The sequence below is a fragment of the Rattus norvegicus genome, chromosome 8, assembly GCF_021556685.1.
Source record: "Rattus norvegicus strain SHRSP/BbbUtx chromosome 8, alternate assembly SHRSP_T2T, whole genome shotgun sequence".
NCBI lineage: Eukaryota > Metazoa > Chordata > Mammalia > Rodentia > Muridae > Rattus > Rattus norvegicus.
The window spans coordinates 115264162-115278863 of NC_141541.1; the positions used below are offsets into that span (position 1 = coordinate 115264162).

The 14702-nt window shown below is 41.1% G+C and overlaps 1 protein-coding gene across 4 annotated transcripts in view; it reads left to right on the forward strand.

Moving 5' to 3' along the window:
• Dcaf1 (DDB1 and CUL4 associated factor 1) overlaps window positions 1–14702 on the forward strand; it is a 74472-nt gene that overhangs the window by 47880 nt on the left and 11890 nt on the right. For all 4 annotated transcript variants that reach the window (XM_087562330.1, XM_087562331.1, XM_087562332.1 and 1 more), the window contains 10 exon segments: window positions 721–845; window positions 4017–5280; window positions 5762–5960; window positions 6841–6923; window positions 7456–7540; window positions 9711–9944; window positions 10342–10435; window positions 11198–11302; window positions 11767–11840; window positions 12300–12401. In XM_087562330.1, the coding sequence (XP_087418456.1) occupies window positions 721–845; window positions 4017–5280; window positions 5762–5960; window positions 6841–6923; window positions 7456–7540; window positions 9711–9944; window positions 10342–10435; window positions 11198–11302; window positions 11767–11840; window positions 12300–12401 (2365 nt within the window).

The following is a 14702-nucleotide window of genomic DNA, read 5'->3' on the forward strand; positions in this document are numbered from 1 at the left end:
GGCTCTAATTATGTTTAAAAACAAGAAGGTAGGGAGCTGGAGAGATGGCTCAGTGATTAAGAGTACTGACTGCTCTTCCAGAGGTCCCGAGTTCAAATCCCAGCAACCACATGGTGGCTCACAACCATCTGTAATGGAATCTGATGCCCTCTTCTGGTACTGGTATACATAAAATAAATATTTTTTAAAATATTATTTAAAAAAAGAAAAAGAAAAATTCCTGTTTTGGGCAAGTGATTTGGTTCAATGGGAAAAGAAATTGCCTCCAAGCCTGGTGACCTGTTTTGATCTCTGGAATCAACATGATGGAAGGAGACTGTGGCAAATATACTAGTAAGTAAATGTAATCACCACCGTTTCTTAGCTCCAGATTTTTTTTTTTTTTTTTTTTTTTTTTTGATTTCCTGAGACCTGGTTTTTCTGTCGCCCTGGCTGTCTGTAACTCATTCTGTAAACCAGGCTGGTGACATATACACAGAGATCCTCCTGCCTCTGCCTCTGCCTCTGCCTTCCAAGTTCTGGGGTCAAAGGTGTGTGCCACCACTGTCTGACTTCCAGATTATTTTTAAGAGTATCCAGCATATTCTCATAGTTTTAAGTATTTAAAAAAATAGAACTGTTTAAATGGCTTCAACCTGTCATATATTTGTTTTTTTTTAAATTTATTTATTTATTTTTGCCATGGTAGTTCCTTGTTGACCAATTCTTCTTCCTATTTAGGAATGACACTGTGCGCTTTGCTTTGGATGTCCTGGCTATTCTCACTGTGGTGCCAAAAATCCAGCTCCAGTTGGCAGAGTCAGTGGATGTACTGGACGAGGCTGGCTCTACTGTCTCCACTGTAGGTGGGTTGCACCTTGTTACTGTGCTGGTTTTTGTGAATATACAGGTATATGCATGTGTGTGAAGGCCAGAGGACAACATGAGCTGTCATTCTTCAGACATCAACTGTTTTTCTTGATGATACCTGGAACTTACCAAGTCTGCTAGGCTGGTTCGTCATTGATCATGGGTTTTCTTCTTCTTCCCCAGTATTAGGATACAAACATGCATCACCATGCATAGATTGACTGAACTGGCTTTTTTTTTTTTCTTTTTTTCTTTTCTCTTTCTGGTTGGTTTTAGGGTTCAAACTTCAGTCCTGTGGTGGCCAGGCAGATAATTTACAGACTAAACTATCTGTCAGTTGTACCTTGCCATTGCTGTTGTTGTGTGGTAGATTTGCCTTTGCTCATATGGTCTCATTTGTAACCTAATTTCAGGATGTTAAAATAGGACAGTGGTTCTCAACCTGTGGGTTGTAACCTCTTTGAGGTTGAAAGCCCTTTCCTGGGTCGCATATCAGATATCATGCTCATCAGATATTTACATTGATTCATAACAATAGCAAAGTTATAGTTCTGGAATAGCAATGAAAAATATTTTATGATTGAGGGTAACCACAACTGTATTAAAAAATTATAGCGGGGTTGGGGATTTGGCTCAGTGGTAGAGCGCTTGCCTAGGAGGCGCAAGGTCCTGGGTTCGGTCCCCAGCCCCGAAAAAAAGAAAAAAAAAAAGAATTATAGCATTAGGAAAGTTGAGAACCAACCACTGGTATAGACGGTTCTAGAGTAGGGTACTTTGTCTACTGTAACTGGCACCATACAGTTCTTACAAAGAGAGTCATACTAATAAAATTTGGCTTTCTAAGTGGTTCAGATATTTCTGCACTTGTGTTTGTGCAATTCCCAGGACTTCCCTTTATGATAATTACTAAATTGGGACAAACAATGAAGGACAAGAGCTTGATAACCTGACTGAGGACTATCTCAGAAACACAGCAAAGAAGAAAGCATGTATGAGAAGGTTGCTAAGGTGAAGTGATGACTAGAGCTCCTCAGGCCAATGCCCAGGAATGACACTGCCTAAGGCTCAAGCACCTATTTTTAATCTTTTAATAGTGGATAAGGTTCCTATAGCTGTGATAGTGGCTAAGCTGAGTGCATGTGGCTTTTCCATGAAGGTTTTAATATCATGACTGCTTTTGTCCCTTTTACCTAGGAAATATGCACACAGACTTTGGTGACTTTCACACTTCCCATTATCCCTCTGTATTAAAGTATACATGAGATATTATACCATTAAGGCACAGAGAATGTAGCAGAATGATTCTTGTACTATTTTTTGGTTGGTTGGCTGGTATTTGGATGGCTTGTGTTGAGATGGGGTTCCATGTATTCCAGGCTGGTCTCTGACTCAGTATATAGCTGAGGATGACCGACCTCCACCTACTGCACGCTGGATACATTCGTGTGTACCACCATGTGTGGCTAGCATTTTTTTTTTTTTTCTTCTTCCTTCCTTTCTTTCTTAAGTAGAGTGAAATGAATAGAATTTCAAACTATGAAGTTGTGTCAACACTGGGGGCAGCAGTCATTAATGTTTTTGTTTGTTTGTTGTTTTTTTTGTTTTTGTTTTGAGACAGGGTTTCTCTATGTAGCCCTGACTGTCCTGGAACTTGCTCTGTAGACTGGATTGGCCTCAAATTCACATAGATCCACCTGCCCCTGCTTCTGAAAGGCATGTACCACTACTGCCTGGCAGCCATTAGCTTTTGTTTAAAAAAATAGAGAGGGAGGGAGGGAGGGAGGGAGGGAGGAGGGAGTAGGGAGGGGTGTGTGTGTGTGTTCGTGTGTTTGTGTTCCTGTAGATGAAACACATGTAGAGACTAGAAGACAACTAGCTTTTGGGTGTTAGCTCTTTCCTCTTATATTGTTGCTGTGGATTCTGTGAACTTCTAAGCAGTCTGTTTGCCCATCATCTTTGTCTTCCTGTGGAAGTGCTGCTATTACAGATTAGTACAGCATCCAGCATTTTGTTTTTTTTAAAACATGGGTTCTGGTTGTCAAACTCAACTCATCAGGCTTGTACGTTACACAGCAAGCATTTTTACCCTCTGAGCCATCTCCTTGGCCCTTTTAAAACTCTCTAAAGTAAAGGTACCTTGCTCACATACACTTTCCACTTCTTCCTTCCCACCCTCTTCTGCTATCATGTCCCGTGCACGCGTATTTAAATTCAGATTCTGTATATAAGACAGAATGCTTCACTTTGTTTGTCTTCCTCCCAGCACCCTCATCTTTTCCCTTTTTAAGACCCCTCCTTTGCCACACATGGTAGTGTATGCCTTTAATCCCAGCACTTGGGAGGCAAAGGCAGGTGGATCTCTCAGTCGGAGTCTAACCAGGTCTACAGAGTGAATTCTAGGACAGCCAGGGCTGTGAAGAGAGAGACTGTCTCATAAACAAAACAAAACAATAAAATAAACCAAAAGGGTCACCATTTTTCTCTTAGTTAGGGTCCATTTTAGTTCCATGCCATTTTTGGTGTGAGTTTCTTTTGAGACAGGTTCTTACTCTAGTCCAGGCTGACCTGAAATTTACTATGTAGGCCAAGCTTGCATTGAAATTGTTAGTATCTTCCTACCTTGGCTTTCGAATGCTGCCACCCTAGATGTCTGGGTTTTTCTTCTTTTTCATTTTAATTCTAGATTTTGTATATGGATTATGTTATATTTTAGATATAACATATATAACATATCTTGAGATCCATCCATTTTCTTATTTGATTTGTGTGTGTTCTTGCATACCATGGTGTATATGTGGAGGATAAGAGGGTAATGTACTTACTGGAGTAAGTTCTCTCCACAAATGTCAGTTCTTAGGATAAAACTCGTATCTGGAGGCTTGATGCCAAGAGCTTTTACTCAATAAGCCATTATGCCAGCTCCATCTATTTTCTTGTAAAATAACATAATTTCATTCTTTTTTTATTGCTGAGTAAGATTCATCGCGCACAATGCCTTCTTTGTCCATCTGTCTGTTGATGGATGCTTATACTGAGCCCATAACTTGGCTGTTGTTAATAGTGCACAGTAAAGATGGATATATAAAGTGTTCCTGTAATATGCTGACATGGATCTTCTAGCTATTAGTTTTATGAAGAATAATATATTTTTTTTTTCTGTGTTGTAGGTATCAGCATTATTTTGGGAGTGGCTGAGGGTGAGTTCTTTATCCATGATGCTGAAATTCAGAAGTCAGCACTTCAAATTATCATCAATTGTGTATGTGGCCCAGATAACCGAATATCCAGTATTGGCAAATTTATTTCTGGAACTCCTCGGAGAAAGCTGTCTCAGACCCCCAAAAGCAGTGAGCATACGCTGGCCAAGATGTGGAATGTGGTCCAGTCCAACAATGGCATCAAGGTGCTTCTGTCCCTGTTGTCCATCAAGATGCCCATTACAGATGCAGACCAGATCCGGGCCCTGGCCTGCAAGGCCCTTGTGGGCCTCTCTCGAAGTAGCACTGTTCGGCAGATCATCAGTAAACTTCCCCTTTTCAGTAGCTGCCAGATTCAACAGCTGATGAAGGAGCCTGTGCTGCAGGATAAGCGTAGTGACCATGTCAAGTTCTGCAAGTACGCTGCTGAGCTCATTGAGCGTGTATCAGGAAAGCCTCTTCTCATTGGCACTGATGTGTCTCTCGCACGACTGCAGAAAGCAGATGTTGTTGCTCAGTCGAGGATCTCCTTCCCTGAGAAAGAGCTGCTCCTGTTGATCCGGAACCATCTCATTTCTAAAGGGCTTGGAGAGACAGCAACTGTGCTGACGAGAGAGGCTGACCTGCCCATGACTGCTGCCTCACATTCTTCTGCTTTCACCCCAGTAACTGCTGCTGCTTCTCCTGTCTCTCTTCCCCGGACCCCTCGGATTGCCAACGGCATTGCAAGTCGACTGGGCAGCCATGCTGCTGTGGGTGCTTCTGCCCCTTCTGCTCCCCCGGCCCATCCTCCACCACGCCCCCCCCAGGGTTCATTGGCTTTGCCTGGCCCATCGTATGCAGGCAACTCTCCTTTGATTGGTAGGATCAGTTTTATCAGAGAGAGGCCATCACCTTGCAATGGCAGGAAAATTCGAGTGTTGCGGCAGAAGTCGGACCATGGTGCATACAGCCAGAGCCCTGCCATAAAAAAACAATTGGATAGACATCTTCCTTCCCCACCTACGCTGGACAGTATCATCACAGAGTATCTTAGAGAGCAACATGCTCGATGCAAGAACCCCGTTGCCACCTGTCCTCCTTTTTCTCTCTTTACTCCTCATCAGTGTCCTGAGCCAAAACAGAGGCGGCAGGCGCCAATAAACTTTACCTCAAGGCTAAACCGCAGGGCATCATTTCCAAAATATGGAGGGGTGGATGGTGGATGCTTTGATAGGCACCTTATCTTTAGCAGGTAAGGAGAGGCTCCCTGAATTCCTTGGGATGATTCTTTTATTTAAATCAGTGTTTGGTTAGTATCATCACTGAGTGATTAGTTAAAGTCATTTGCTGGCCTGCAGTATTGATTAACTCAGTGTCCTTCATGTGCTATGTGAGCTGATCAGTCAGTTATGGACTTCTTTAGATTCTTGGCAGTGCTTACATACCTTTGCTGTTGTCACACCCAGTAGGCTGCTTTAGGACTTAAACAATTCATTGTTTCCCGCCATTGCTCAAACTGTCTCTTTCTTTATAAATCATAGATACAGATTATCTGTCTGCACACTTTCTACAAGTCTTTTTTTTTAATTGAAAATTTAAATTATTGAATGCCAGTGTAATTCTTTAGAATCCACATTTTGAAACATAATACTCTTTCCTTACAACATCTAGCAAAATTTGTTTTTCAGAGTTCCCCCACATTCTTTTTTCTGATTATATCCCCCCTTGTTTAGATTCCGTCCTATTTCAGTGTTCCGGGAAGCTAATGAGGATGAAAGTGGCTTCACCTGTTGTGCTTTCTCGGCCCGGGAGCGCTTCCTGATGCTTGGCACCTGCACAGGGCAGCTGAAGCTCTACAATGTTTTTAGTGGGCAGGAAGAGGCCAGCTACAACTGTCACAATTCTGCCATCACACATCTTGAACCGTCGAGGGTGAGGATTCCTTTCCTGGGTGCTCTCAGTTTTTTTTTTTTTTTTTTTTTTTTTTTTCCTTTTTTTTGGAGCTGGGGACCGAACCCAGGGCCTTGTGCTTGGTAGGCAAGTGCTCTACCGCTGAGCTAAATCCCCAACCCCTGGGTGCTCTCATTTTGAGATTGATTGGGGAGCTAGAGTTGAAAGAGTTTTACCATTTATTGGACTTTATTTTATACGAATGGTTAACTAGAGTTGATGTGGAATCAGATTTCAGAAGGGAAATGAAATACTTGGCCATCTTTTGATAGGGGAGTTTTAGCTACGTGTACATTGGAAACAGGAATGATTGTGAGTTCAAAGCCAGTTTGGGTTACAGAGTAAGTTCTCTTCCAGCCAGAGAATCTATTTCAACAAAAGAAAAACAAACAAAACAAAAAAGTCCAGGCCAGCAAGGTGGATTAGTGGAGAAAGGTGCTTACTGTGCAAATCCTGACTGCCTCATTTTATTCCTTGGAACCCACGTAAAGGTAGAAGGAGAAACTAACGCTAACTCTGCAAAGTTATCTTCTGACTTCTACATGCATGACCGTACCTGTATATCATACACACATGCATAATAAATAAATTATAAAAATAGAACCACCTGGGGCTGGAGAGATAGATGACTTAGTGGTTGAGAGCACTGATTGCTCTTCCAGAGGTCCTGAGTTCAATTCCCAGCAACCACATGGTGGCTCACAACCATCTGTAACGGGATCTGAAGCCTCTTCTGGCATGTCTGAAGACAACTAAAAAAAAAACCCAAACTTTAGGCCCCTAGTGATAAATATATTTTTCAAGTCCCCTATAGGCACATGTAATTAAAATCCTAGTGATTTTTAACTCCTCTGCCTTATAGGATGGGTCCTTACTTCTGACGTCTGCCACTTGGAGCCAGCCTTTGTCTGCACTTTGGGGGATGAAATCAGTATTTGATATGAAGTATGTATTTATTTATTGTAGCATTGTATCTTGTATTTTGTGTTTTATTTACCCACTTTATTTCTTTCTATCCTATTTTAAATTATAAGCTGCTTTGGGGAAAGAGGAATATTGTCAACTGTTGTTAATTTTCTTCCTTTCTCACTTGACATCCACATTTAATAAGAATTTGTCTTAGTTCACAAATAATCTTACGATGTTTTATATTCCTATTACACAGTAGACTGTCCACTAACCCCAAATGGACATTTATTATTATGTTCACCTGACAGTTGTATTGATTTCTGGGATATTTCAAAAGCACACGTCCTATACTAGCCATTTCTCTAATCAGTAAATTCCCATTATTCGGGATCTGCTCTGGTAGACTGATAGAGGGACTTTTCTTTTATCTATGTATACAAATTGTTTCTTCTTTGGAAACCAAGGATCTTTAGGTAAGTGTAGTTTGCAGGAGGTTGAAAATCACCTGAATCTTCAGGTGAATAAAGATGTCCTGACAATGCTACCTCAATAATTTTGTTGTCTGTAGGCATTCCTTCACAGAAGATCACTATGTTGAGTTCAGTAAGCACTCCCAGGATCGGGTCATAGGCACAAAAGGAGACATTGCCCATGTAAGTATTAAGAATCTATTTCTATTAAGCTGACTTACCCAATTTCTCACATTGAAATCTTCTGGAGGTAATGTGGGCATTTGTGTCCTGTTGGCAGCTAGAAATCACACAGTGATGTGGGTGTGGCGGTCCATGTCTATAATCGTAGTCATTCCAGAGACTAAGACAGGGAAACTGCAGTCTCAGAGTTGCCTGAGCAATTAGGAAGTCTCTTCAAAGTGCATTTTAAAAGGCTGGGAGCTGAGTTGGGAATGTAGCTCACTGAAAATTCTTGTCTAATACGATCTAGAGTCAGTCTCTAGTATCTTAGATGACAACAACAAAAACCAGAGACGTAAAGCCCAAAAATAAACAAAAACAACACCACCACTCCTGTAGTCAGAATTCAGAGTTATAAGTTACACAAAGAGCCAGCCATGATGTGAATACTTGTGACTCCTCACTTTGGGGCCAAAAGGATCAAGACAGTTCTGGAACCAGTACTGAGCACTAGTAAGACTTTGTCACAAACAGGAAACCACGTTGGGAAATGTGAGGATGGGATGTCAAGTATGACCCTGGTGGTTGGAAAGGACTATCAGTACAGCAGTCTGCCTGTCTCTTTTCCTTTTTTGTTCTTTGTGACAGGATTTCTTTATGTAGATTGGCCTAGTCTAGGAATCTTGCCTCAGCCAACTGAATTCTAGGATTATAGGTGTGGGCTAACCATACTCAGCTGAGAATGGAAGTTTAATGATTTCTTACCATGTTTTAGATGAAACAAACCCTTCCCTTTAGGGGGCCTTATTGGTGAGACATATTAAGTAGTTAGTGTTGCAGAGTAAAAACAGAGTAGTGTTTAAGCAGAATCCCAAAGGAGGTGTGACTGTCATGCAAGGGAGGATGAAACAGGATTTTTCCCTTTGGAAACAGTATATAGAAAATTGTAAAAAAGAAGTAATACACGTACCCATTACTTAGATTTGTAATTTTAATATTCTACAATATTTTTTATATAAATTCCTTTTTAAAAAATTTATTTGGTTGGGGATTTAGCTCAGTGGTAGAGCGCTTGCTAGGCCCTGGGTTTGGTCCCCAGCTCCAGGAAAAAAAAAAATTTATTTGAGGGGGCTGGAAAGATGGCTCAGTGGTTAAGAGCACCGATAGCTCTTCCAGAGGTCCTGAGTTCAATTCCCAGCATCCACATGGTGGCTCACAACCATCTGTAATGGGATCTGATGCCCTCTTTCTGGTGTGTCTGAAGACCGCTACAGTGTACTTATATATAATAAATAAATCTTAAAAAATTTTTTTTATTTGAAATGGGGTTGTGGACATCATGTGACATTTTTATCTGTATACTATTTGTCTTCTAAAAATGACAGATACTTAATTGTATAATCAAATATTCCCAGATAACTACCTATTATCTAGTTACACTTAGCTTTCTTATCATTCCTGATGTACTTGGTTTCAAAAGTTCTTTTTTTGTTTTTTGTTTTGTTTTAACCAGGACCTAGTCAAGATTCATGTAATGTCACTGGGTTTTGTCTTGCTGATACTTTACTAATATTCCAGTGTTCCTGACTTTGAATTTTGAATTTTGAAAACAGACTGCTTGTTTTGTCCATGATCTGGGCTTATTTGTTTCTTTATGATGTCTCCTTACTTGTATCTAAGGAGGGACTTTTTAAACTGGAAATATTACAGTATGTTTTAGTTGATGGGAATGATCTGGTCTCTGCATTAGTTGCAAAATATAGACTTTAGAATTTTATAGTATGATAGGGCTAAAATATACTCTGCAATTTTAAAGGGAAAAACCAAGTATTTCACTATTGAGTACTATTTTATGGTTAGTCACTGATCGTTGATAACAGCTCAGGTTTTAACCTTGGAAACATTTTGTTTCTTCAAAACAGGAGAAGAAAAGGTTTGCTTGTTATTTAAATCCTTATTGTGGGTTGAGTTTTCATTTTACTAGGGGAAAGGGTTTTCTAAGCTCAGCTGGGCATTGAAGTACTTAACCTCTCCTCAGACGGCGTGCCATTGAACATTTCAGTTGTGCACATCAGGGCTTTTATGATTGATGGTTTGAGAACGTGGAGAGCTATCTCACAGTCTCTCTTTAAACCTGCCACTGTGTAAATTGGTCTGATTTTTTTCTCTTCCTGCCCCTTCTTCCCTAAAGATTTATGATATTCAGACTGGCAACAAGCTGTTGACTCTGTTTAACCCAGATCTTGCCAACAACTACAAGAGGAACTGTGCCACCTTTAATCCTACAGATGATCTTGTCTTAAATGATGGCGTCCTCTGGGATGTCCGCTCTGCACAGGCCATCCACAAGTTTGACAAGTTCAACATGAATATCAGTGGTGTTTTCCATCCAAACGGACTGGAAGTCATCATCAATACAGAGATTGGATCCTTTATACTTATACTCCTGTCTGACTTTCCGAATGTTACTTGATTTGTTAGCAGAAATATTTCAGTGCTGCTTCCCTTTTGCTCTGTAGAAGTCAGTTGCTAGACATGAGCAGGATGGACTCTACCATTGGGAGGAAGAGAGCTCACGTAGCACTTAGTTTGTGGGATTATTTGCAGGAATAGCAATCAGTACTATTTGACATTTAAACTGTCAGAATCTGCAAAGGAAGAAAAAGAAGTGATAATTGAGTTTCCATGAAGTTAGAGAAGAACCGTTGTGGTTTGAGGGGAAGTAGTGCAGAGTGCTTGTCAAGCATGGTTCACGCTTACCCTTGTAAAACAAGATCTCTAAACTTTTGTATAAAAGTTTCCCTTAATCACACCCCTTCTAGTGGGACCTTCGAACCTTTCATCTTTTACACACTGTTCCTGCTCTGGATCAATGTCGTGTGGTCTTTAACCACACTGGGACAGTGATGTATGGAGGTAAGAAGCATTGTCCTCATTCTTTTCACTCTGTCCTACACGTACACTTAAAGTATACTTTTAGAAATCGAGAATTAAAAGAAAAAGAACAAATGGTGACAAAAGAAGGCGAACATTTTGTTGATTTAAATCTTAAGATAAAAGGCTACTGATTTTTTTTTTTTTGCTTGTTTATTTGTTTGAGACAGGGTCTCAGGTAGCTTAGACAGACCTTAAATTCCATTTTAATTTTTTTTAATATGTTTATCAGTTTTCCTGAATATATGTCTGTACACCATGTTTATGCAGTGTCCACGGAGGCTCTGGTGCCCATCCTTTAGGACTGGAGTTAGTTACACACAGTTGTGAGCTGCCATGTGAGTACTAGGAATCGAACCCAGAACCTCTAGAAGAGCAGCTGGTGCTCTTAACTGATGAGCCATCTCTCTGGCCCTTTAGGCTATTAATTTTTAACACAAAAAATTTCTACAGAAAGAAATTGTATGCAGTAATTTCCACATTGTTATCTTAAAAACCATTGCATTTGTTTCTGTGGGACATTATAAAGCTTCAGCTGCAGTACTTAGTGAGAGATTGAAGCTACTGTTCGCTGCAGCGGGCTGGATCTGTAATGAGGACACCTGGAGTAGAACTAATGAATGCAGAAAAAAATTGGAAGGATTCTCACTGAAGTCTTGATTGACCTGTGTAGTTTCCTCATTTGTGGATCAGCAGTGTTTCTGATTGTTAGTAATGTTTCACTCCTCTCTCTGCCCTAATTAGCAATGTTGCAGGCAGATGATGAAGATGACTTACTGGAAGAGAGGATGAAAAGCCCTTTTGGGTCATCCTTCCGAACATTCAATGCAACTGATTATAAACCTATAGGTGAGTCTGACAGGGCAGATGGTGATCATCGTTTCTTCATGTTTTCATATCCTTCCTTAATCTCCCATTTTTCTAGTAGGATTTCTTAATTGACAAATACAGAAGTCATGGAAATATCTCTGATTATTGACCCTTAAATATGTTTTTAATCGTGTGTGTGTGTGTGTGTGTGTGTGTGTGTGTGTGTGTGTGTGTGTGTGTGTATTCGTATAGGTATGCTCATGCGAATGCAGGTGCCCACAGCAGCCAGAGGCATCAGATCCCCTGGACTTGGTTACAGGTGGTTGTGAACCATCTAGTATGGGTGCTGAGAATTGAACTTGGGTCCTCTGAAAGGATACCCTCTTAACAGCTGAGCAGTCTATCTAGTCCTCAATATGGGCCGATAATTAATTCCTGTAAACAAAAAGCAGGCTTTTAGGTCACAGGACTAGTTTAATTTTCAGTCATGTTCTATTTTTCAGCAACTATTGATGTGAAACGGAACATCTTTGACTTGTGCACAGACACCAAAGACTGTTATCTTGCTGTCATTGAGGTAAGAGAGGCTTACAGAGACTCTAGTCTTTTGTTCTGGTATTTAAGGTGACTTTCAAGGTATTTTTGGCATTTTATCTGATACCAATATATTTTAAAGTAAGTAATCTCAATGGAAGATTATTGATACCTTATTCAATCTATAGGGGTTGGGAGATGTATAGTCCAAGAGAAACAATGGGAAAAATCCACTTATACATTCCTAGCTCTTGGTCTCATCAGAGTAAGGTAAGCTTGTGCCAGTGGTAGTGGCTTCTCCTTGGCTTATAGGTACTACTGCCTAAACTTTTCCATCCTTTTTCCCCCCTCTCTATTCTAGGCATAACATTTTGAGTCAGCCAAATAATTTTGGTACTGGAAGCTTTGTTAGTTACAGGGTCAAGGTAAAGGTCAGCAGACAGCTGTAGTGTGGATGTGGCCTCTGACCACTGCTTATTTCAGCACGTTGTTCCCATTCCAGAACCAAGGCAGCATGGATGCACTGAATATGGACACAGTGTGCAGGCTTTATGAAGTGGGTAGGCAGCGTCTGGCAGAGGATGAGGATGAAGAGGAGGACCAGGTCAGTGATCTTTGAATTTTCTGTTAAAGTTTTGAGAAGCATGTGCTCCGCTTTTTGTTGGAGGGGATTTTTAAGATAATTCTTCTACATGTTGCCGTATTTGGAAGACCTGTTAATATATCTGAAAGTTAAAAAAGCGAAATTTGTTAATACAAAACTTTTTTTTTTTTTTTGGGAAAATGGATGTATTATGACACTGGTTTTTATTAAAGAATTTTAAAACAAAAAAAGAGATAGGAAACTACTTTCATCAGGGCAAGGTTTTAAACAAGCAAGGTGTGACTGCATACCCGCCAACTCAGTACTCAGGGCGGACACCCACATGGAGGCTTGTGAGTTTGAGGCCAGCCTAGTCAGCACAGTGAGGTGTTCAAGGCCAGCCTGAGCCTGGTGAGACCACACCTCCAAGGCACAAATCTCACACCAGAATGGTAACGACAACAACAACAAGTCTACCACCCATGACCGTGCTCCATTTATAAGGTGTGGTTTTCCATCTCTGACTTTAGCTCCATGCTTGTTATAGTGTCTGTTTAGGGCTTCAGGGTGAGCAGCTCCTGTAGGGCCAGCATGATGGCTCTTTGGTTAAAATTGCTCGCTGTCAGGTCTGATGATCTGAATGAAATCAGTTCCCTGGACTCACATGGAAAAAGGAGAAAACCATTTTTTCTAAGTTGTCTAAGTCCTCTAACCTCCACATGTGCACTGTGGCATACACTCCCATGAGAACAGTGGTAACAGTAAAGAAGAGCAGCTCTCCTATTCCAGTGTCATTGTCATCCAGGCAGTCATTCCTGCAGGAGATGGAATGAACAGCGAAAGATCATTTTGATGGTTTTGAGAAATTGAAGCATATTATGACCTATTTGTATTACACTTATGTCCCCCAGTGTTAGCAGTTTGGGCTGTGGATGCTCGTATGCGTTAGTTCTGAAGAGCATCTCCCACTGAGCGCATCAGCAGCTTTCTCTGATGCTGGCTCACAGCACTCTGAGAGCTGTGCCTCTAGTCCACCTCCTCTGTCCTTGTGTCCAGAGGATTTGCCGCAGTGTTGATACAGAGTGGAAATTTAAGGACTAGCATTTGACTTCCTCTCACTATAGATAATGAGGGCAGTAAAATAACCTTTTGCAGACCTTAATTTCTGTAGTCCTAGTCCTTTGGAAGGGACTTTACGGTCCTTAGGTAAGATGTGGCAGAGGATGAGAAGTCATAGTAGTTGTATTACTATGGCTCCTGCCCTCAGGACTGTCCTGTTTTGCTAATCAGGCTCTGCGCTCAGGGCTGATGAATACATTTCTTTAGTGCCCGTCCCAAATAGCACGTACTTTACATTTACAAGGATGTTTTTAAGTATAATCTTTCTTTTTTCTTTCCTTCCCTTCTGTACATGTTCATTCATTCTCCCAAACAACAAAACCAAATCCCAAAGCAGATTTACAAAACAAACAACAGTACCCAAAACACAAACAAACAAAATCCAAAAGCCAATATTTTCCCTAGTGCAGTGGGCTAAGGACTCATTTTTCTCTAACAGACCTTAGTGCTGACTAAACAAAGATGTCTGGGGCTACTTTGACATTCAGGTGTGTGTTCCCCTGTTAGGCTTTATAGTATAAGTGTGTCATCTGCTCGCTGAATGCTAGGCAAGCACTTTACCACTGAGCTGGCTGGGATGTATGTAAGTAGAAGTCTGAAACAAACTTGAGGTGTATTTTAAATTACTCGTCTAACATCGTTATCCCTGCCCTCCATATTTTTGAAGTTTATAAGGGTCCAGGCAGCAGTTTTCTTTGGGGATCATTACCTATGCCATTGTGGCCGGGTGTCTGTTCTTCAAGGTGGAGCTCGAAAGGAAGCTAGGGTTGTTCTAAGACACTAGGAAGTAAGGGGTTACTCATTGTCAGCTTCGTTCTTGCGTATGTGGGGTAGTGACAGAGGCAGAGGCACTGAGGATAGCTTGCTGGCTTTGGAATCAGACCATCACGAAGTAGCAACTTAACCTAAGTATTGCACTCCTTGTCCCCACTGTCTCTGGGGAACTTGTGTTAGGAAAAAGACCATGCCTTTTCTGTGATTCTGCTTAACTTCACTGTTGAATAATTACATGAGAAAGATGCTGCAATGCAGACAGGTCATTGGTAAGGGTTTCTGACTTTTTGGTTCTGGAGGAAAAATAGAGGTTATCTCAGCATGGATGCCAGTGTCCATACAGGCAGCTTCAGGTGGCCGTGGCAAGGAGCTCTGGTGCCCCGTGTGGTTTGGAGGGACTTTGTTGTGTGCATAGGTGTGTGGCGTGGG